This window comes from Larus michahellis, chromosome 5, assembly GCF_964199755.1.
Source record: "Larus michahellis chromosome 5, bLarMic1.1, whole genome shotgun sequence".
In the NCBI taxonomy this organism is placed as follows: Eukaryota; Metazoa; Chordata; class Aves; order Charadriiformes; family Laridae; genus Larus; species Larus michahellis.
The window spans coordinates 72323105-72347822 of NC_133900.1; the positions used below are offsets into that span (position 1 = coordinate 72323105).

At 40.7% G+C, this 24718-nt stretch overlaps 1 protein-coding gene across 1 annotated transcript in view; it reads left to right on the forward strand.

Annotated features, from left to right (window-relative positions):
- GRXCR1 (glutaredoxin and cysteine rich domain containing 1) overlaps nucleotides 1–24718 on the forward strand; it is a 42045-nt gene that overhangs the window by 1655 nt on the left and 15672 nt on the right. Inside the window, exon 2 of the mRNA XM_074589256.1 lies at nucleotides 2213–2215. Coding sequence (XP_074445357.1) covers nucleotides 2213–2215 — 3 coding nt within the window. The remainder of the gene's footprint in view (nucleotides 1–2212; nucleotides 2216–24718) is intronic.

Consider the following 24718-nt stretch of genomic DNA (forward strand, 5'->3'; position numbering starts at 1 on the left):
GCATGTCTGGATTCTTCTCCAACCTTTATTCCAAATAGCATCCCATGTTGTTTCGCTACATGGAGTATACCATTTCACCTCTCTAGCCTCGCTCCCTCCTAAAACCTTCCTTCCACTGCACCAGTGACACCAAACTAAGAAATTCGAATCACCTAAATAAACGGACCCATCTGAAGACATACGTACCTTAATTAGTAGTCCTGTCAGCTTGCTGTTTCTACCTCCAGTTTTATGCTGGAAGTTCTTCAGGAAAGGTTCATGGACTGAAATCAATGTACTTTTATTGCAGTGAAGTTTCTTTTATTCCTACCAGAGTTACAGCTAGGACCAGCACTATTTCCATGAGGTGTTTTGCCAGAAGAAAGGAAGGCTTGAGAGGAGGCATGTCCATCTGATAACTTCAGAAAATGATATGTAGCCAAGTCTACCACAGAACTCCATAATTAAAACCTGTAAAATAACAGATTGTTTAAAAGCGATAAGGATCATGTATTTTACAGCAGAAGAAAGTGTAAAAATTAAATTGTCAGATGAAAACAAACTTAGAAGTTTTTTATACAGCACATAATTTAATTTAAGCACTCTGCTACAGGCATTGGAAAGGCCAAAAGAATAGGCAGGTTTTGAAAATGGATGAGGAAAATATATGGGGAACTGAGCAGCTTCTGCTTCGGCAGGTCTAAATGACTGCTTTTCAGAAATAACTGTATATCCTTACTTTAAGCATCTACTGGATCATAGACACATATTCAATAATACAGAGAACATCATGATTTGATGTTTCTACACAAACAAGTTCCTGTTTCCCCAGAGATAAAGTTTGAAGTCTAGTGAAGAAGAATAATGACGGTTTGCATATCTTTTATCTCATACTGTGAGCCAATTTTCTGTGCCGCATGGTGAACACAGAGGAGAGCAAAGCGCGAAGGTTGGCTTTGAGATTGGGAACTGCTTGATCCCAATGTGAAATATGATCGAAATATTAATTACGAATGAAGTAATGACCTTTAGGGTAAGATTAGAGGACGATTTTTGGTTTTCTGTAAGTATGTTCCAGACAATTAGTTGCACAGCAATACTGCTTAGAGAAACAACAGGAGTTCTGCATTCAAAGATACGATAAGGTAGAAATACATCTCTATTAGAAGATATAACTTAAAATCCTCGATCTGGGCATTTTTGTAATTTCCTCCTTGATTAGTGGTTGAGTCACCATGACTGGAGGTATTTAAAAGATTAGTAGATGTGACACTTAGGGACATGATTTAGCGGCGGACTTGGCAGTGCTAGGTTAATGGTTGGACTCAATGATCTTAATTTTCTTTTCTAACCTAAATGATTCTATGATTCTATGTGAGGTCATCTGCAGTTACATGTTTTGCTTCTCTTAGCTAAGCAACAGCAAATATGTAACAATAGTGAAGATGTATACTCCTGAGGAGAACCAGCAGTAGATGACCTCATTATACATCTCTTAGAGTCAGTGTCAAAGCAGGCATTTGTAATCTCAGAGCATGCGCGTGAACTCTCGACAGTCCTGAATCCTGAGCAGTGTCAGTATTCTCATTCTTCAGGCATATCTGCAAACTCCTTTACTATCCTATCACCCAACAATCCCCAGATGGTCCCTGTGGTAGAGGAGAGATCCTTTAAAACAAATCACTTTCTTCAGATATTCTAGGGATAAGCAGGGATTCATTAACTGGGCTTTGTTAAGTCACGCAGCCAAGACCTTTGATGTTTTCTGCTTAGACACCTGTGCTAAAAGCACTCTGTGTATTTTAACATTCCATAGAATATTTGTTTTTTTGAATGTTTTTTCCATATTTTCTAACTACAGCCTTTCTACCCAATTGGTTCAGTTAGTTTCTTCCCACAACAGACTCATCTGAAAAAACTCACACCTCCTGGAGGTTTCTGGGAATGTGAATAGCACAATGTAATACAGGAAGTATTTTCAGAGGAAAAGGTGGTTTTGGTTGTTGTTGTATGATACAAGTCTGGCCTGAGAATGTATATTTACTGCCAAGCAGACAGGCATCCCCTGCTACATCTCCCTACACCCCTGCACTGAGCACTTCCATCACCAGCACAACTAGTGACTTCCAATTGCCACCCTTCCTTCCTTGAGAAGAGAAACTAGGTCCATCGCGTTAGTCTGTCCGGTGACCGTCTTTGTCCCCAGACGCGAGCTGCAGCACTGTGACAGCAGCAGGTCTCCTGTCAGGTCAGCCCTGCGTGGCTGCAGAGCTGAGTCTGGCACGGCCGTGGGGATGGGGTGGGACAGAACTTCATGGCAGGACATTTTGGGGTCAGAAAGGCAGGGAAGAGACCATCCCTACTGATGCTTCAGGGGAGCGTGGTTTCCATGGCAACGCCTCCATCCTTTCCCTCCCAGGGGTGGATGCCACAGGGAGAGCGTTGACATGGCAACCACATTCTGGCGGGGAAGGCGGGAGGCCAGTCGGTGCCCATTCCTGGGGGGACAGGGATGGTCACACGCATCCACCATCCTCCACGTGGGACCGGAGGGATGGCCTCCTACAGGGCTGGCAGTACAGTGGTCAAACAGTCGGGAATATTTTATTCCTGAGAAATGTGCACGACTCAAAAGCCTGAATAACAGAAAGGATCGGGAGCTCTGTGTCTCCCTGTTTGTGCACGTCTTTGGGATAAGTGAAATTATCTCCTTCCGAAACACTAAAACTGATGGTGTCGGCAGCTCTGGAGCTGGGGACGTGACCTGTCATTTGCATCAGGAACATAAGCCCCTTCTCTGCATATCCAAAGTAATTGTGGTCTTATTTCCGTACGTTACTAAAATTTTTGTTTTCTAATACTTAGAATACTGTTAAAATGTGAACGGGTATGAATATTTCCTATATTTTCCCATAGAAAGTAGTAGAGAAAGGGTTCTTGTTTCCTTGAAAAAAACGTAATTCTCTTCACAACAAATTTTTATGACTAGACCATTCCTATGATGGCTTCCTGGTGACACAGAGCAAAAAAGCCTTGGGTTGTCTGGTATATTACTATGTTGTGCAATGATCATTTCATGCCAGGCTGGGTTTCCATCCCAACGTGCAACGTAATGGAGCTCAGCCAAAGGTTTTACACAGGTGTCTCCTCATTTCCATTGTTTTAGCGTGGGTCCTTTCCTCCCTTTCCACACTTACATGCTCCACTGGGCTTCGGGCCTGCTCTGAAAGGTCACCTTCTGCTAAATTAGCTGCAGATCTCATTCTCAGGCAGGGCCCACCGATGTCTATTACGAAAGGGCAGGCCTGGTTAACAAACCTGATTAATGCCTTAGTGAACATTGCATCCGAAGGGATATGGGTGAGGAGTCAGACACAAGGTACTTGGTCTTTAAGATATTTTCCAGCACGGTGTCTCAGGCAGAGCTAACATTTAAGGTTGCCAAGTGCAAGTCAATATTCAGCCCGGCAAAGAATTAGCTTATCAATGTCTAGGGAGATGGGAAAGAGTTAAGAATCAGGTGGAAGTTTGTTAAGAGAAGGAGAGCTTCTGGGGTGGTTAGGTTCACTTTCATCTTGCTGTATTTGTAGGTGACTTGGAAAAGCGAATACACAGCAGGACATGCAGGGCTAGCATGGAAGGGCTAGCTAATATCATAGCGAAAATAAAATGAAAGACAGCAGCAAAAACACCTGTCCTCCAAAGAAGGCAGATGCTGCAAAGTGCGGTTAAGAAAAGTTTCTGGTGCAATAGTACAAGCAAAGGTTTTAGGGATGGTGGCACGTTGTATTTCACTTCAGACCCTGGAGCAGATATGACTACAACTGCCAAAACTCTGGGGAGAAGAGAGAGAGGTCTGCACTTTCACTGGAGGAGTCAAGATGTTGTCCTCCTCGCTTCTTTGGCTGATGATCAGTGCTGGCACACCAGCATCATTGGACTGTTTGAACTCAAAGACCTCTGCTAGGACTGGGCTAAGGTTGTGAAAGATCTCCTGAACTTTCCCTTCCTCTCCTGATCCATAAACACTGCCCTGTGACTCCCAAATGGGCATAGCTTGCAAAAGGACTGCTTGTACCTGCTAGCAGCAATGTTAGGGAAACCTGCTGATAAACTAAAGCCATAGCATTTTCTGTGGTAATGCCACTTATATGGGTGGAGATAAATCCCAGTGAGCTGTAGGTACCCTCTTTGAGGTATAAAGTTCCAGTTTATGTTCCTAGTGTTAACAAGTCTGGAAAACTAATGATTGAACAGCATTGCGCTGAAATCCACCGAAGAACAGGAAAAATTATAATCACACTGAGGATCAAGTAATTATGATAAATAGGTTTCTGTTTGTTACAGAAAATTCAGTGTTAGAAGGACGACTGGATCACCACTGGAGTGGGCATAGTGTCCCTTCACCAATTCCTTTGTACCTTCCTGAGCGCTTTGATCTGTGACCACAGTGCACGGGACAGGGATTCGGCTGATTAAGTGACTGTTGAAACAGGTAGTTTCCAGAGGTGGCAGCTGAATAACCACGCTGATTTAACAAGGAAGATGTTCAGGTCTGTGGGCTTTTAACTGGAGCCTGGGGTTGGTCAATACTCAGAATATTGATATTTATTGTTCTCCTGTTCTCATATAAATCAGCTGTAAAGCACCGAGCGCAGGCAAGTCTATTATTAGACTGTTCATGGTATTTTAGGGTTTGCTGCTATTGGACTTGAAATACATATTCGACATAGACTTGAAATGATCAGTAAACAGACTTTATCTAAACCTCTGAAAGTGATAATGAAGCTTTGAGTTCAAAAAGACTTAGCTGTCTAATTTTTTAAAAATGTAGGTAAGGGATGTCTTGACTTTTCAATACACTCAGCATTGGGAAGCTTAGCAACAAAACCATGGTTACATTTGTCACTTCTTCAAGATTGAATCAACAGTTGAAGAAAAAAAAAATTGCTAGACTATTTTGCTGGCTGATTAGCATGTGCTGGACATCTGTTCAACCTTCCAGAGCACCACGTGGCCTCAAAATTATCCTTGCTCTGATGTGTCTTGATCCTTGCAATGGATCCGTAAATGAGGACACTGTTCTTGAGACACTCAGGTGCCCCGTACGGGGCTAAGCAGAGGCAAGCCCTGGGACAATAAACATTTCTGTTTTGTGTTCACATATGTTTCTGCTTCAGAGGATATAATAAGCAGGTACTTTGCTTCTTGAATCACACCTACATCTGCATGTGAGTGAAAACTGTTATGACAATGAATTAATATTTCCCCGCAGGTTGCAATATTTTTATCTGTTTAGCGTATGTAGAAATGACTACATAAAATGCAAGACAGCTGAGAAATAGTTTTTATGCATTTTGCAGTCAAGCATTAGTGGCGTGAAGGGTGCGGTTTTGAACACGGACAGGGTAATCTGTGCACACCAGCCTTCCCTGAGACAGAGACTGAACTGACGCTTCCTAGCAAGGGTCTGGGAAACACACCGGGGTCTCAAGTACAACCAAACTCTGGTAGGTGCAAGATGGAAGCAGCAGTGAGGAAAAGATCATTTTGCACTGCATTAGCACCTCATCCCTGCTGTTGATAGCAGACAACTTCTAACGACTGACTGGTACTGAATAGAGGTGTCTCAGGCTTACCCCAGCTAAGGTCCAAGTGCCTGGGCTCCAAGCAGATTGTGCAGCCTGTAGGAAAAAGCAGAGCTGCTGCCCGGGGCTGTGAGGGAGGACAGAATTGAATTGTTCCCTCTGTGAAGTCTGCACCATGTGGCTACTTTCCCAAACAGAGTGATTTATTAATAAGCCTCATCCCCTGGCCTTATCTTTTGCGTGACAAAGGGCATAGCAAAGAAGCTATGCTTCTACTTCAGAGAATATTTATGTAGAGAATATGTACTACTACAGTGAATCAAAACTTTAGGTACAGATTAAAAAATACCATAGGCTTCTGAAGAAGGACTTAGACATTAAGCTCCAAAACTGTGATCCTCCAAACCTCTCTTTGGTTCCACCTTGTCTCAAAGGTAGCATAAGCCTTTTATTAATGAAAATTTGACGAATGATCTGCCTTGGCCACGTGCCTCAGCATCTCAGTATTGACAGGGCATGACAGTTACCTCCTACTCGTGTCCTATGGGAACTGCAAAAAAGGCGTTCCTTTGCCTGTCTCACCTGCAGGGCTTGATGTAGTAGGTGTCCTCTGAGCATGCCTAGTGGATCAGATCCTACACAAACCGTACATAAGCAGATGCTGCTTTGTTACAAGTCGTGTCTGCAGGAGGCAGTGGTGGGAGTTGCACTTTGAATCCGGCAGTCACAAGACAGCATGAATAAGTTGCTGGAGCAGGAGTGGAACACAGGCTTGCTGAGTCTCAACTTGCCATCCCAAACACTATGCTTCAGCATCGTGCTGGACTTCCATTTCTTTCTTTCTTGCTCTTAAGCATTACAGTAATGGCATTGATGGCATTGCTTCATCATGGAGGTATCCTAGAAAAGCCTGTGACTTGCTTGTTAGGGACGAGAGCTAGAGAGGAGACTGAATCCAGGTAGCCAAGACATGAGAGATAGCAAATAGCCATGTTCTGCCACCTTGTTTCATGCTCTCTCTTTAAATCTAAATATACGTTTGCTTTCTTTTTGAAAGAAAGAAGCAGTGTACTTGTTCTCAAGCAAAGAATGTGAATGCCAAATGGAAAAAGGCGCCTCCTGGTTTTACTAAGTGGGATTCCTAAATCGTGTTGGCCTCAGGAAGCTCTCTGAGCTTAAAATAGTCGTAAAATGGGAGAGTATTAGAAAGAAATACCACATACGCTTGCCATCCTCTTACTTTTAATTACCTGTCTGGTAGATGACCTGGAATACTAGAGGAACACTGGGTCTGAGCCTATGTACTGCTCTGGGACTTTTACATAAAGTCCCTTTGTGGAACTGCTCAATAAGGTCCTCAACCTTTGAATTTACATGGAAAATCCTTCATCTTGGTTCAAACAGACTTGAAAAGAAGTGATGTTATGTAAACAGCCTATTGAAAAAAATTCTTAGGATGTTAGTGCAGAATTTTTTTCTACTTATTCTAACAGTAGAAGACCTTTTTTTTTTCTAAATTGGCCTCTTACAAGAAAGATGAAAAAGATGAACTAATTAGTCTTATTCATTAATTAATATCAATAGCCCTTTACATTTTTTTTTCAGCTGTGGAACTCAACTCAGTAACTCAGCAGGACAATTGTGAGAGAATATCTTTTGAAATATTTTTAAAACTAGGACCATCAAGAAAACTTGGGGCTCTTCCCCTTTCTTTAACATGGTGCAACAGGCTGCCTGCTAGCCAATTTGCTGTATCCTGTTGCCCCTGAATATCTGCATGCCTTTGACACAGCATACACAAAGTTTGCGGAACACATAAAGCTGAAATAAATTGCCTACAAATATGTACCGTCCTATATGCCTAATTACTAGCATCATTCTTGGTCATTGACCTCTAATTTTTGTGTACAAATAAATTACTTTGCAACCAAATATATAAGTAACTTGGGTGAAGTATGTTTTAATTACATTTACAAATACGGAAGCCAATATTTATGCGGGACTAATTTGTCACCGGATGGCACAGCTGTGCAGTTGTGCAACTGCAAAAATATGGTAATAATGCAGCTCCTTTTTAAAAAAAAAAAAGTTCAAAAGAGTCAGGTATTATCTTTACCTTACTGGTAAATGTACTAATGTACTTACAGACATGTGCTAATGCTTTTGATTTCCTGCCATAGAAGGCATTAGCAAAAATACTTTCTAACAAGTTAATTACATTACAATTCCTTTTAGTTTACAGATCTCAGAACTGTTTCAGTTCTGAGCTAGGATTTGCAAATACTTGCACTAACATTTGCAAACACAAGCTAGACAGATATAAATGTACGCATGCCATACAGGTATTGGGTTACAATGACCCAGGAAAACTGCATTTTAGCAGTTGCCCAAACCTACGTTTCAGGAGTCACCTGCTGCCAAGTTAATTGGTGTGTAGGTGTCGTTGAGGACTATTTCCTTCCTTAAGAGAGAAGAAATGAAGTCATGCTTTATTTGCAGATAACGCTTGCTAGACCGCTCTGGTCTGTCAGCAGCCTGTTCTGACATTTGTCTACTAGTGTCGACAGTTTGTTACACGCTACGCCAACGCAAGGTACATGATTAACAGCTTGAAAGAAAGAAATGGTCAAAAGAGATATTGCTTTTCCGGGCTGGAGCTTTAACCTGTGACCACAACATTCAGCATCATCGTAAGTTTGCAGCTCAAGGGCAATAAAATATGCTTCAGAAGGGAATTTGCAGCCAGAGAGAAAAGGGTGTGACTTTCATGCATGAAAACCTTCCTCATTGCTGCAGCATCCAGTACTAGGTAGTACAAAGGAAGAAACTCAAATCTCACTGAATTTTTCCCAAACTTGGCTGTTAAATAGTAACTGGGACAGCATCCCCAGCCTGTTGATTTTGAAAAGCAGTTGGAAAAGCATAGCTTCCCATCCAAGCAGGCAACCTTGTGGTTTTGCTTGACACAGTAGTCATGTTGTGGAGTGGCCACCACAGCACAACTCTTCACGGCCTCCATCGTACAAAGCAACAGAAACGGTCACGGGTGAGCAGCTGGAGTCAGTGAGGGAGACACTCATTTCACACACGGGAAGAAAAAAGACAGGAAAACCATCATTCATTGCTAGTATGAATCGTGGAAAGCATTTTAACAACCTTAGTACAATTTTGCTTTGGAACTATCCCTAGAGACACCATCCATCAATGATGTCAGAGTATGTCTTCTATATGGCAGAAATACCACATGCAGAGCCATTCTTTCTCCATGCCCAGGACACATGGGAAGACTTACTGGCCAACGTTTGTCCAAGTTTATAACAACACGCGATGTTATATCCTGCACTGATAAATCAGCCAGTGTCGGTGCAAGGGCAAAGAAATTTTCTTTACTGCTGGCAGCCTTGTTTGGAACATCACTGATTGCTAATTATCTAACAAGTTTTAAAAATAGTAAGAATTGACAGCAGTCATAGACTATTATTTAAGAAAAATCTATTTGCCCGCATAACTTCTGTAAGACAGAAAGCAGCCAGTTTCTAAACCTGCAACTGAAGTTACAGTTTCTTAAAGAAAATGTGATCTTTTCCTTCCCAGCTGCTCATGAATTGCTCTTGGTTTACTACATCTAAAAGCAAAGGTCTCTGCCTCCCACAATTGTGAAGCATGCCATTGCTGTTCAAGCGGAGATTGTCATCAGAGACAGACTGATAGACTCAGTGAAAAATGAGACCTTTAAGCATTATTGTTGGTGTTCCTTCCACCTATTGCAGGTCTTCATCTGCATCTTGAGAACTTCCCTTTCCAGGTGTTGGCTGATGCTTTCAATCAGATTCCCAAACATGCAGCGGGTAAATCCAATTGTTCTTCCAAATGCCACCATGATCCAAAAATGTAACCACCTACACAGTCCCTCCTTGCCCAAACTTAAGCTTAAGATTTAAAAGAGACATCGGTTTCTAAATGACTTGTTTAGGAAATAGGTTCTGCTTGTTTAAATCTGTCTGCAAAGTTATATCAAGGCAGCTCTGGTTTTTGTATCTGCTGAGGGTTCAGGACTTTTGAAAAGCTATCTGCTTGATCTGTGATATTCTCATGGATCCTCATGTGATGGGGAGTAGCCTTGAACCATGTAGTTCCTTCAACCAGGTAGTTTTATCTTCAGTTGCTCTAGCAATTCTCTTTTGAAGTCACAAGAGATAAGGGCAAGAGTTGTCAAAAAAGGAGAGATGACTAGTGAACTTTCTGACCCGTCTTTCATGCTGTCGCAATTCTCATTTTGGCAGAAGGTTATGCAACTGGCAAAAATGTAATCAGTATGGGGCTTCAGCATTTTTCGAAGACATGATATGATATTAGAATAAATGTTGTTTATTAAATTGTTTTGCTTCAGGAGATTGAAGGATTTCTACGCAAAGGAGCCACTGAAATGTTGCCTCAAAAGAAAAGCAGATAACCAATTAAATTATCTCAGCATCTGCATTTGCGGTCATATTCCTTGAGCAGAACACGTTTAACTCTATGACATGATATAGATTCTAACCCTCTTACGAGAACAATATTATATGACAAGTCTGGTTATAAGAATAACATTTTCTGCTTTATTTAAAAAATACACATTTCTGGGACAAATCCTGAATCAGACCAGAGCACAAAGCTGCTCACATTGACTTTCTAAAAAATATATATATAGAATAATTACCTTGGCAGCTATTTTGACTAACAGGCTTAGGAGCTGATATAAAGCATACAACCTCCTACATTCTGATTCTCGGATATTTTACCTATTTGGTTAAAAAAGCCAAAAAAAGAGCTTGCACCTTAGATTTTTTTCAGCAACAAAGTCTATAACTCTGCTACATGGAGAGGGATTCCATTTTGCTCACACGGAAATGGTGGATGAGTCATCTGTCCCCTTTTGTACATCAAGGCTGGCGGCCATGGTATAGGCTATTCTAGGGCAGAGCTGCTTTATGTGTGTTGTCTAGGAGTTGCATCCTCTATGTCTGCATAAAAATCTCAAGGTCTCTGTTTTTGGTTTTGGAATCTATTGCATAAAAAAAGGAGTGAAGCACCATATGTGTGCAATGCAGGTGGATCTTTAATTTAAGAAATGGAGATTGAGTGTATAACTAGTAATTAACTACTCAGGGTTTGAAGACAAAGGTACCAAAGTTCTTTAAGTAATGAGATAGCTGAGAGCATAGTTCCAATTAGGTTAAGTAATATAGCAGGGAAAGGAGGTCCTTCATCACTCAGTGCTAATACAGAACAAAGTAGTGCTATAACTTCAAGAGATCCTTTTCATCACTTCCGTATATTGAGTGGTAAGGCACTCTCTCGTTGAGGAGTAAGGACTGAATCAGCACTTCATCAGCACTTTGTTGCACTACGCGTGGCCCAGCTTTGCTCTTTGCCTCCTTCAAAGACTTGTGCAAAATCCATTACCGGTTGCAGAGTGCTTTGTGGCCCTATGCGAGAGAATGCTCTGTGTCCGCCTGAAAAATGGTTGGAGTTTCCCTTAACTGTAGAATAGAAATGACAACCTCATCCTTTCACAGAATAGCCTGTTTTTATCTCAGCCCAGATGAGTAACGTTTTCTGGTAGAATTTAAGTTGAAGAGAGCGGCAGGAAAGAAAAAGTATATAATTTGCCAGATGTTAGGAAATGAAAACTATGCATACTGGGAGGGCGCTGGTTTCCCAGTTTTGCTCAACACTCCTTGGGAGTTTCAAGATCTCAGTGCATCCCATTCCTGCTTCCATTCACAGGAATACAGTAAAGGATAAAGTAACTTTTGACAGAAAGCTTGTTCTCTGCCAAACACTAAAACTCCGGGGCATAGCCTAAATCAAAACCATGCTTCCTTTAACTCTTTCTTCTGATTTTATTGCTTAGGAAGGTAAATTGTGAAGAATGGATCATAATTTTGAATTTTCTCTGCTACTGATTACTGTTCAGAGTGGCACCTTATCCCATTTGTTCTATTACCTTCTTTAGTTGTTTTCTGAATGAGCAGAAGTATTTCTGTTGTATAAGACAGTCTGACCTCGGAGTGTAATTAATCCATGATGAAAGGCTGAACCACCTGCCAATGAAAATGCAGTAAATTTTCAACTGAGCTAAGTCTGAGCTAAGATAAGAGCTTTCCTGAATACCAATTTTTACTTGCTGATTGTCTAACACCGGGAAAATCACCAGTTGCAGCACTCGTGCAAGTAAGAAAGAAGTGATGGATTATTGTGCTGTTCCCTATGATATTCTGGTGTATTGAAGGTAAGTCTTAGGAAAACAGATCCATTCACTACACAAAGCATAGCCTGGCAAAGAAGGAAGGGCCATGTAATATCACGAGTAGGATCTCACCAGCTAACCGTTTTATTCTCCACTCAGAAATATGATGAATCACATTTGTAAGAAGCTCAGTAGACTAGAATTCATTTTCATAGACCACTAATGCCTTTTAATTAACCAAACTTTAATTGACATTTGGAAACTGTAAAGGGGATCACTGCATGAGTAAACTGCACCTGGCTATGTTTAAATGTAAAATGACTGAGTCAGAGATCCATGTATGCATGTATTAATTATTATTATTATGGTATTAACATCTATCAGTCTCTCTAGCAGTCTAAGGATCCACGGGGAATATTTTAGAAAGGATGAATAAGGGACTGGTGAAAGAGAGGAGAAAAGAGAAAGAAGGAAGCAATAGTAACCTTTTTTTAAAAAAAAAGCTTCACCTGCCTGCCAGAGAACAGTAAACAGGGTTTTCAAAAGCTGCTGCCAAGTTAAAAAGAAACGGGACAGAGTAGACATAGTAATTTTCATGTCAGCCATTTGCTGCTGATCAACACAACTCTATTTCTCTGCAGTATGAGATGTTCTATTGAGTGAAGCAGCAGTGATTACAGACAGATGGGGCCAGCGTGCTCAAACCAGGACTCACTGGGAGCCGTGCTGTTTGCTAACTTCTCCACATGATCTGCGATATCAAACACCTTCGCCTTTATCTGCCAGCCCTCAGAAGTCCTGCTCTAGTTCACTTCTGGCTAAAGCCAGCCTTGCTTACAGAATATTCTCAAGTAGGGTACAAGCTGCCCAATGATCCTCCCTGGACAGGCAACTCAGGATTCAAACATCTTGAACAGTGTGGTAAATAAAAAGCAAAGGAAAAAGCTGCTTATGACAAGAGGAAATAGGATTTGGGCCAGACAACTAACGGTGCTGTTTAAGACAAATGTATTGTGTTTTTATTTTAATAATTCAGGGTGACATCATGGGAAATGGTACATAAGTAAATAGTAGAAGTCTGAGTAGAAGTCTGAGTAAGTAGCAGGACAAAACATTCCCACTCAAGACAATTAAACATATTTGAAAAATCCTACTCATATTATTAAAAAGCAAGCTCCAAAGTACCTTAAAATGAGAACTGACAGTAAGAAAAGTAAATGCGCAAGAAAAATAACTAGCCATTTATTCAAATATTTCATACATACAACCACATATAAGCAAGTCTAGATATGTTTAAAAGTCCTTTTTGGGCAAGTGACCAAGCACTAAGCGCCAGTCAGAACTCTTTCAAGTTGACCTACGTGCTCTTTTCTGTTTTTTTCCAGCCCTTCTTCCTGCTTCAGAAAACAGAAAGGCCCAGAAAAAACGAGTGAAAAAAATTGAACAGTGTTTTTTAAACTTGAGAAAAAGCTCCATTTTATTGAAGTACAATTCTCATTTTGCTCAGGCTGTTTCTTCCTGTTGCTAGTGATAAAGAGATAGAGGTGAAATAAACACTGAACAAATGTTGAATAATAATTATTTTCCATACACCTACACATAACTTTTATCACCAAGTAGTAACTCATAACTGTTAATCAAGGAAATTAAATGGTGTAATCTAGGACAAATCTTCTTCTAAGAAGAGAGGCTTATTCTCAGATTTCCAGGGCTTGCCCATTGTTTAGATTTGTATAATTAATATTAACATTCTTTTCATGACCCGCCTGTGGTCTGTTGTTTCAGCTCTCTGGTCTTCCACACTATTTACAGACATAGCTTTAGGCAGGCAGATGCTATGCAGCTCAAGCCATATATTTTTAATTTACTGATGGCAGCATTTCTTTAGGTGACATGCAGTAGACTTTTTTTTTTCTTTCTCTCTCTTACATTAATTAGTTTCTGTTTGCAAGGTGCTTTGGAGTTGTAGCATTGACCTTCCAGTTTGCCTGTTCTTTAACTTCATGTTGTCTTCAGTAGACACAGAAAATTGGTAGGAATGACAAATTGTGAATCTACCATTCTTATTTTCACATTTTGTTTGACTTCCCCATTTTCCAGACATTTAAAAATAACTGTATCTTTCTCATGTCAAAGGCATGTTGTATAAACTGTTAAACTGCTGTTCTGTGAGCAGAGTCTTCAAAAAACCGTCTCCGGGTAAACAGCCGCAAACAGCTAACAGCTCTTTTCCTTTCCTTTCTCCTTGGTGTAACACAGTCATAAACCCTTGCGGGGATAATTTAAAAGCTATGGCTGCTTAGTTTTGCATAGATCAGACATGCTACTGGAGCCAAAATGAGTCTAATATGCAATGAAACTTCAGGCCAAAATTTAGACCTCAATTGAAAGACCTCCGGATTCGTGCAAGAGCACAGTGTTGTGCGTTTTTGTGGCCATCACAACTGCATTCAGGCCTGTCACAACACAAGCCATATCTGCCTGCCAGAAATAAAATTCTTGCAGAAGTGGGACGTTTCAGTTTGACCACTGATGCGCCACCGTGCTTCACAGCTAGCGTGTTTTCTGTGGACTGCATGTGAATTTTAGCAAAAATTATTTACACATAGTCAAATACCTCAATACTTTAGGAAATACTTTGTATCAGATGATTTCTAAAGGAATTCATCTTACATCGAGCAGTGCGGGAGGTGAGACAGAAAACTATGATGAGTGGACACTGGGAGTAAATGGGTAAAACAGAAGAGGTTATTGGTGAGGGAAGCAAATGTCCTTCTCTTCTCTGAAACACTGAAGGTAACTTGAAGGTAACTGAAGCGTCTTTGGAGAAACGTCTCTGAGTAAAGTTGATAAGCTGAAATTGCGTAGCATCCTTGCCAAGCTATTCTGTAGAGGTATTTGAAAAGATGAAGTTAACCAAGAGCCAGAAAACTAGTGGAAACCAAGGTCATGGCAAATAAGACCGTCTGGGTTGTAAATACTGAGACAAAATAATTAGTTTGAAGAAAATCTCAAGTGGTTGTTTTGCAAGGTTGTTACACGTAGACGGTGACTATGTGGGATAGGCTGGAGAAGAATAAAATAGGAACGTTGATATTGTAAAGGGAATAAAGGAGATAAATCAAATACTCGTGGAGGAAAACTGAGTTTATCCATGGGATGCTGGAGGAAGCTTCCTGCTATCTGGATTCACAGAGACATCTTGGAGGGAAATGGAAGAGCTGTGGTTGGAATGTTGTTTTGGAGCACGAAAAGCTGGTGTGATGGCTGTGGAGATGTCCTGCAATGATTTCAAGTACCATATATTTTCCGTGTTTGTTAAGATGATTAGATAAGTGTGTTCACTTGAATTCACAGAATTTCTCAACAAGCCTACCAGAGAAGGAAGTGATGCTTTGAATTCATCACATTTCAGGCATAAACTGCAACCAATACACAGCTTTGGACGTTTTGGCTCAGTCTCTTTCTGGCTTATGGCACTAGTTTGCACCAGAGAGGCAGAGTTCATCTGAAGTGGTGGCATTATATGCGCTCTGGGCAGCGCATGGTGATGATCTTTGTATAGGATAAGATATATGTGACACTTTCTGCAAGTTAGACATGTCCAGAAACCTAGGAACTGTGTTCATCGCAAATGCTCCTAGGTTTGATGTGGGGACGTCTAGCAGCTTAGTGGTGTGGGTCCTCTGGTGGGCTTCTGTCCCATTTTGGCCAACTCATTATATGCTCAGCCCTACTGAAAGGTGCTAAGGAGGCACTGGCTACTTCTGAGCTGGCACCATGGAATCTCTAGCTCCCAGCCATTCTCACAGCCTGCCTGCAGCACAGGCTTGTAATTTTGACCTTACGTAAATCTTATGAAAAGATAAGGGCTGCACTTAAATCAGTCCTTCAATAGCTGCCAGAAATGTCAAGTGTGGCAGTGAAGTACTCTGTCTTGGGAGAATGAAGCAGAAAGCGAGAGGCAGGAGAAGAATGGGTTCCACAGGCTGGCAGTGTTGGAGGAAGTACAAATCTGTCCTGGAGGCCTGGGGAAAACTGGGTGATAAAGTCCTGAAAGATGACTTCGACCTGGAAGAGAGATGAAGAGCAATCAGACTTGCTGGAGGGGAAGGGAAGCTTAGTCTCCAATCTGGTCGGTTCTCTGAAGTAGAGAGAAAGATAAAAGGACTAGGGAAACACGAGTTGTCAATTATAGATTGAATTTAGAAGGTTTGGCAAAGCCAGATGAGTGGGAGGAAATAGGATTTTTACACTGTACTGCGACAACACCAATTGGTGACCAACATTAAGAATAATCCTTTTGTTCATTCTTTTGTTTACAACTTAAAAATACCTATATCTTAGCCACGTCTACTGTGAATTTTCTTCCTAACTTTGCTTTAACCAGGACAAACTCTAGCATAGTTTTCCACCAGAACTTTAGTCCTGACCACAAGGGAATCTGAAGTTTTACAAAATCTTTGCAGTTTTTACCATTGAATTTTCCTGAATTTGTCTCCTCATCTGTATCTGACTGGCAAAGCCTACTTCATAAAACATGGTATTAAAATTTAATAAGCCTTTCTAATTAGCATTTGTTTTGTGCAGTCAAAGTCCCGAGAAGCAAATCAGAGAGCTTATATCTCCTGTAACACTGTAACGCAATTTTGCAGAAGTATAGGCTTCCATTTCCTGATCCAGCGATTACATCAAACAAAGAGAAATTGTTTATATCGCCACTCAGATTGTTCAGCTGAAAGCCATTTATCAAACATAGCACATAATCAAACATTAGTAAAACGAGCTTATAACTCTCCTACTAACACTGTAACTTTAGAAAACAATTGTTTGCTTGGTTGGATGCCAGGTTACAGCACACTACAATTAGTCTTGCAACACAGGGTAGGCACAGGGGGAAATATAGAATAACCCATTGCCAAAGATAAATCATTTTTAGGACAGGTGCTGACTGAAGTCTGCATGATCTGTTCTGTATAGGTTAAGGTGGGTATTAGGAATGTTCATATTAAATATACTGTAAAACAGCTACGAGAAGTAAAAACTACTTATCGGAAGCAGCAGCATTCCCCCACTGAAAAACTGAGTTTGTTTTGCTGGAAAGAAAAAGTCTTATAGGTTAATGTTGTTCATTGTCTTGAAAGAGCCTTTTTGCAAATACTGTCTTTATAAGTAAAGTAATCCCAGCACCTTTCCTCTCGTATAGGGAGTCTTGTTGCTCTCAAATGACTTGATAAGGTAAGAGGAGGGTAATAGATGAACAGGCTGTTTGATGAGCAGCATCTGAGCAATTTTTAACTTTCTTTACTCTCCTCTTTCCCAGTCAGTTCGTTTCAGAGCTGACATTACAGAGGAAAGAACAAGGCTGGATTGTGCTGTGGCCCTGCCGCTGAAGGCTGAGAAGCAATCAAGCTCTCAGTGAAGATGAAGGTCAATATCAGAAAAACCAAGTGTGCTTCCCCTGTGGTTTGAGGCCACTTTGCTCACCTGACAAGCAAATGCTGTATTGGGTAAAAAGAGAAAACTGAGAAACTCCCATGGAACTTTACCCAAGTGTGCTCAAGAAATTGTGAACCAAGAGCTAGAAAATCACACTACGAAGTTCATTTCGAGTCAACCTTCTTAGTGACAAATATTTTCCCTTTAAGTAGTGTATTCTAGGAAATACTGCAGTTTCATTCACTGTATATAGTGAATGCCTTGTGAATGGCAGAGCATTCTCTCCATCATGTTTGCTTCACAGGGCTGAATCTTGGTTATCGATTTACTGGCTAAAAAACTCCAAATGTATCTGTATCATTAGCCAAGCTAACTGATTTAAAGTAATCATCCTAGAATAATGCTTTCTGTAGCTTATAATGATTGATATACTCAAAGAAACTAAAGCAATGGGACAACGCCCAAATCCTGATTTTAGATGCCACTTAATCGAGGAAACACTTGGCTCCAGAGTCATATTTCGTAGGTGAGGTCATAATAAGGATGAAAGATAGTATATCAGGTTTCAACTCTCTGTTTTGGTGTAAGATCCCACAGCACACTTTGCAAATGAAGTGGGAAGTTATTATGTGCCTTGCTGAAACTTGGTTTGGGTATTTCCTCACTGCTACCTTAAAATTGCACTGGGAATTTCCTGCTGTAAATGGCCAAGAACTGAATCTGTCTGTCCTAAAACATAATTGCATATTATCTTTGCATGGTCATTGTGTTGGCTGATGAAAATTTTCTGAAATCAGGTTCTCTGGCTAGTGCTGTTAAGAAAACTGCACTGTCCTGAATTATGTGTTGGATTTTTCTGATATGGACGGACTCAGAAAGATTTCATTTTTACTGGTGGTGGAAGCTTCAAAATTATTGGCAATCCAAAGTTCATGCAGGCCAACGGTACAAGGACTACCCATGGGACAATTTGTTTGGCTCTAATATTTTATTGCTATTTGCCTTGTGCTTCCTAGCATTGTATTTTTCTTGGTGTCCTTACAGGGCTAATGAGAGGGGAAGAAGGTGCTAGCAAGTAGATTCACAGCGATCTCTGCAACATTGAAGGTTTTTTTAAATAATTAAGCAAGAGATATCCGTGATTTGGTTCCTATGACCATCACTGGATTATCTGAGAAAGAATTCTTAACTGCATTTAAGTGTAATGCAACACAGTGTAATGGCGTTTTCTCAATTAACACTGTAATTATTTTTCACTCATAAGAAACATTTCAGGCAGTTACATTAATAGATACATAAACAGTATTTGATTGAGAGTGTATCATTTGAAGGTTTTTCACAACACATCAGGATTATGTTTGAAGGCTTTGCAAGGAAATTGAAAAAGAAAACCCACTTTTTGGCAATTTTGCAATATCTGTTGTTTCCAGGACAATATTTTGGCCATTATTACTCCTTGCTGTAATAATTTCTTCCATTACTGTCCATGAACAGATACAACTGGCTGCTCCAAAAAAAGGGGTATGAGAGATAATACCTTGCTGAGATACGGTTTGACCCTCTAAATGCTTACATTTTATCATCTATAAAATACATTACTGTGCTGACTGTGCAGATAAGATAGGGATCAAAAATACCCTACCGTATTTCCTTTGGAAAGAAAAAAGAAAGATGAGAGGTACTAACGTGATGAAGACTGTAAGGTATAGAAGATAGAAACACTCAACTCGTGTAAGCAGCTCAGCTGTTACCTGTCTTAACCTACGCCCCATATGCCAGGCTACCAAAAGTAGCTTCAGCGATGTCACAGGACAGTCCGGGTGCAACTTGTCTGGTTTCAGGTCCCTTCTGCTGAATACAGGAGTAGTTCAAGGTGCCGCACGATGCAAGAAGAGATTGTTGGACGCTCCTTTTTCAAACAACTTCTACTGCCTCTTGTAAACTCCCGAGGACAAAACTGTTTTCGGTAGCTCTTGCTTTTTCCACTTCAGACTTTGTGGGCAGCATCCTGTGCAACAAAGGAACGCTTCTCCTGTCTTATAAACATAAGTAACAGTGCCAAGTGTCTTCCCAGAGACTCTCTTTTTCTCTGGGAAGAATTTCTTGGAGGCGTTGAATGGAGAGAGAGAAGTAAAGAGCGAGCAAGCAAAAGAAAGAAACAACCATAGAAATACGGAGCAAGTAAGAAAAAGAAAGAAACAACCATAGAAATAAGGAGCGAGCGAGCAAAGGAGAGGAACAAACATTATATCACCGTGTTGTTTCTTCCTGGGAGAATTGCAGACTCGTTTAGAATTACTCACAGGATTATCTTTTGCTTCTGATTTTCACAGGTTTAATTTATTCCTATCATATACAGGATGGCATGAATAAATTAATAAGATAACAGTGATAGACCTTCCAAAGCTTGATAAATAAAATCCAATTAGGCACAGACAGATATGGATCTTCTTGCTGCTAGTTTGAACGCCGTACTAAAGGTTGCCCTGGCTGACTTCCACAGCATCGCTCTGCCTTGTTGAAGAGGAGCTGCTTTTTTCCCCCGGAGGCAGTGCCACACCTGCAGCAGGTGCTTGACTTTGGAAAGTCTACACTTTCCGAAGAGGCATCAGGGTTCTGGCAGAGACCGCAAACCCTAGGGAGATAACCCGTTCTCTTACCTGAGCTCGGGTCACCGGAGAGCAGGCTGCAGCCTGGTTGTATGGGTGTGTGCTGGATGGACGGTAACAAGGACATTGGGAGGTGAGCCCAGTTGTAGTCTTTGGACCTTCTGAACCTGCCGATAGCTGGAGCACTACAAAGAGCAGGGAGAGGCAAGGTTGTGCCCTGCACTCCTTTTCCGTGGTATTGCAAGTATTTTTTCTGCTTTGAAATGAAAACACTTTGACAGAAGAGATGTGGGAAAGCTTGCAGTGGCAGAAGAAAGGGTATGATGTTATATTGTATTTAGGGAGGAACAGAAAGGCTCACAGCACCCACATACATGGTGGTAGAGGATGGAGAACCCTCCTTTTGTTTTTGTTTTTTTTTTTTAGTATTTAGTCAAGTGATTTTAGGATGAAAGGAACAGTATAAATATCACATGCAATATTATTATTACTTTTGTTATTTTCACTGACATCCCCAAAACTGATATACGGCCTGAAAAGTACAAATGAATTGCAGACTTATATAAATATACCATACCAGCATCCTAGGTATGATATCCATTTTATGCTGCAGTTGTTGAACAATTTTGAGGATGCCTACCTTAGGAGATAAAATTGTGCTATTTTACAATTGACAGTATGTGGTGGGTGTGTAGATAAGAGAGACAGCTGCCCAGAGGTTAGAAGATCAAAGAATTCCGGTTCTTGCTGGATCACAGCCCTTCTCAGTAACTATGACCAGCTCCTCAGAGCTCAAACCGAAATGGGAAAAAATGAGATGTTTCATGCCCTGTGTTGGGCCACTCAATCAGGCGGAGGAGCCTGCAGTCCTATACAGCTTTTGGAAATGAATGTATTCCTGGGGCTGCTGTTTGTGGGGGAGGCGAGTGACAGAATACAAGCGCACAAAAGTGACACAGGTATTTGTGCTATTTTAAAAGCTGAGAGAAAGAGTGACCTGACTGCTTTCTTTGGGGAAGCAAAACTAGTATCTATATTTGGGAGCGTCCCAGACTCTCTGGCTGCCTTATTTAGGAGTGCAGCTCTTGATGCCCTCACTTGTAAATTGGCATCGATAGACCTTCCCAGCTTGCTGATGGTTATAAGGATGGTAGCTGGTGATATCATTTCACTGTCCCAACGACATGGCGTCACAGACTCCAAGTCCTACAGTTATAGAATCATAGAGTCATAGGATGGTTCAGGTTAGAAGGGACCTTAAAGACCATCTAGTTCCAACCCCCCTGCCGTGGGCAGGGACACCTCCCACTAGACCAGGTTGCTCAAGGCCCCATCCAGCCTGGGCTTGAACACCTCCAGGGATGGGGCATCCACAGCTTCTCTGGGCAACCTGTGCCAGTGCCTCACTACCCTTACAGTAAAGAATTTCTTCCTGATATCCAATCTAAATCTACCCTCCTTCAGTTTGAAAAGGTTCCTGCAATTACCAAAACTGGATAAGAAAAAATGTAGTGTTTTCGAAGTGATGTATTTAAGAGAAGGTCAGTACCTGCTTTGACTTGAGTATATGACTTGCACTATCGCAAGTCTTTATTCTACTGAGCTCTACTAAAGTGCACAGTTTTCTGAATTTAATAAAATTCAGGTTCTGAATGTTCCCAAATATTGATATAGTGCCAGGTCCTTGAAGACAATGCAAACGGGACTGCAGCCTTAACGTAATAAAGCTCTTAAGAGAGTGCTTAAATTTAAATTTAAGTGCGCAATGTGCTTTGCTGTGTGAGAGCCCATGGAGGGTTGAAATTGCAAACAGTGAATTGGAAGGGAATGTGATTTCATACCGAGAGCGCACGCCACAGCCAGGGACCACTTGCAGTTCCTCTCGTACGCATAAACAGAGCTTACCTGCCGAAGAAAAACATGTTACTTCGGTCGATGAGGTCTGTTTGTTGGAATAGGTCTTTCAGCCAGCAAATCAATTCTTTCTGAAAAATGCCGTTAAACCTTTAATTTGCAGGAGGCAACCAGCAATGACGGACAGAAGGGACTGGTTCACAACTGCATTAGCGTTGTACTAGGTTGTTGTGATGGCAAATATTATAGTTTTCACCAGAACACAGACCTTCAATTTCCAGCCATCTTGTTCAAAGGCTGTTACACATTTTCATCGAAACAGCGACATGATGAAAAGTATGTTTTTCATTAAAAGCTATACATTTTGGAAAACATTTATGTTCTGATGAAATGTCATGTAGAAAAAAAGGGAAACATTTTGGTGATAACTTTTTACTTTAAAATAAGCTTTTCAGGAAGAATACATTACTTTTAGTGAAAGCATTTTAAAAACTCAAAAGCTAGTAAAAGCTTTTCAGTCTTGCAAAAATGAAATGTTTGAGTTGATGATTTTTTCTACAGAATTTCTTCAACAAGAAAGTGGTAGCCGCTTTCTTCCCTTCTGGTTCTGAGTGGAAAATAAAAACAAAAAGTCCAAACCAGATTGTGGTCAGAAAATCAGCATTAGACCGTTAATTCTTCTTGCCAGTCGGTTATTGATACTAGTTCAAGCTGTAAGGTATGCAATACCAATTATGAAGTGAGCAGCTTAATTTAAAACTTGTAGATATGCAAGCATACATAAATATATATATATGCCCATATAGGCATACATAAATATATATATATATACACACACTAACTTTCTCTTGCTCAACATTTTCTTTATCTCACGGGTGTTGCATTTACTCACTGAAGCGTCTCTGGCGCAGGGTTTATAATGTGCTCTAGATTCCTGCCTCTGCCGACTTAGTGGACAGCAGATACTTCTTCCAGTCTGATAGTATCTAATTACAAAGCCAAGGGGTGCATATTTCAGCAGCACACTCCGAGATGTTGAAAGATGATATTCTGAGACAGAGAAGGGCATATCAGCCATTGATTTAGGTCACAGAAGCAATTCACTGCCGCATGAATAACGTTAGCTGAATGTTATATCCAAACACAGTAAAAACCTTTAAAAATCTTGTATGTGATAAAGGATGGCATTAACATTTCAGCTTTTGCCAAAAGTATTATACCAGCCCATTAATCTTAGCAGAAAAATATTCTGCTTTTGCTAGAATACAGTTGCTCATATAAAGCGTACAGTGCAAAGAATAGAGTGGATTGGGTGGTTGTTTTTTTTTTTTTTTTTGCATTTGTTACTTTGCACTTTAAAAGAACCAATTGTAAATTTGTGGGTGACGCCACTATTGAAATAAATTATATATGGATATGAATATAAATAGCTATTCTTCTCACACCAATAAGGCTAAAACATATGTTTATGCCTTCTATCCAGAGAAAGGATTAAAAAAAATAATAATCCCATGAGTACTTTTGTAGTGTTGCTGTTATGGTTTTCATTTGCAACCAAACAAAAATTAGGTTAACACCATGAATATTCCTCTTAACTGCTGGGCTTGTCCATTCGCTCTCATGCAGACACAGTCATATACAAAGGTTTTCAGGTAGCGAATGTTACCACTTGTTTTAGGAATAATTGCTGTATGCCCCAAGGTCCATCCGTGGTCCTTACACCACAAGTAGAAATGCACTGGCTTGGACCACTCCCTTTGCTCTGAATTTCGCCGGCCCTTAGCTGTGCTGCAAAAAAACCCACAGGAAGAGTTTTGTTCCAAAGATAAAGAGCCACTCAAAGTCAGCAAGGCAGACATAAAGATGTCATAAAAGGTACTGAGGAAAATCTAGAGCCTTGGGAAAGCAATTCATGAAAAATATGCTGAAGAGATAATCTAGTATTTTTATTCAATAATTCATTGTAGAAATTGCCCTTACAAATAGGAGTGTGGGTGACACCTGCGCGGGCTGGGGGGAATGGTCAGGGCCAGGGTAGCTGTGGGACCAGTAGAGAAACACGGACGCTTTCTGCTGCTGCTGCTTCAGCTGCAGCTGGATCCAGAAGCTGGGGGTAAGATACAGGGGGGAAGGTCTCAACCCAGAGACGTCCGTGGGAGTTTTATGGCATACACGTTTAACTGGCTTTCAGAAACACCATGGAAACACCTGACGGTTATACAATGTTTTCAGAGCTACTGAGAAGTCTGTTATTATTGTCATTGCAGCTGCTCTACAGAAAAGGTAAACTCTCAAACACGTATTTTAAGACTACGATTCCCAAACATTTCGTATTTCCACAGCTCCAGTAATATAAAAAGTTTTTTTATTAAAAATACCCCAAAATATTGAAACAATTTGGAGGTTCACATATTCTGTAAATACATTTGTTGTTGTACATTTACACTGGCTGCCAGGATTTCTTTTAAAAAAGGTTCAGGATGTCATATTCCAGTGACCTTCCGTCTGTTTTATCATTTACTTTGTTTTGTTTCACTGTCTGTCTCTTTTTTTTGTCATATTTTTTGTGTTTTTATTTCTACATTTAGTTTGTACTACTCTTCCTTTGTCAGTACCCTGACATTTTGTGTTTTGGTTTGTTATCTATTTTTGGTTATTTCTGGCTTTTCAGCCCTTTTTTCGGTTCCCTGCATCCCTCCATTTTGTTGCTCATCTGTTTGCTCTATTAAGCCTTCTCTTTTTCATCAGCAATTTCCTCCTCTGTTCTGTGGTGCCTCTTGATGCTAAGCTTACGTATTCAGCCTCATGGGGTGACATCCCTCACGCTGTTTGCAGAAGACTTGCTCAGTTAATGATTACATTTAGTTGCAACCGTGTCAGATGGATGATGGTGGGATGGCAGAGCGAGAGGTACACCAAAGTGTAAATAACTCCTCATTTGTGAAAGCCCTGATCCACCTGGTAGAGAAGTCTGGGAAAGGGCTTGAGTCAGGTGCAAAAGAAGAAAGAGCTTTTGG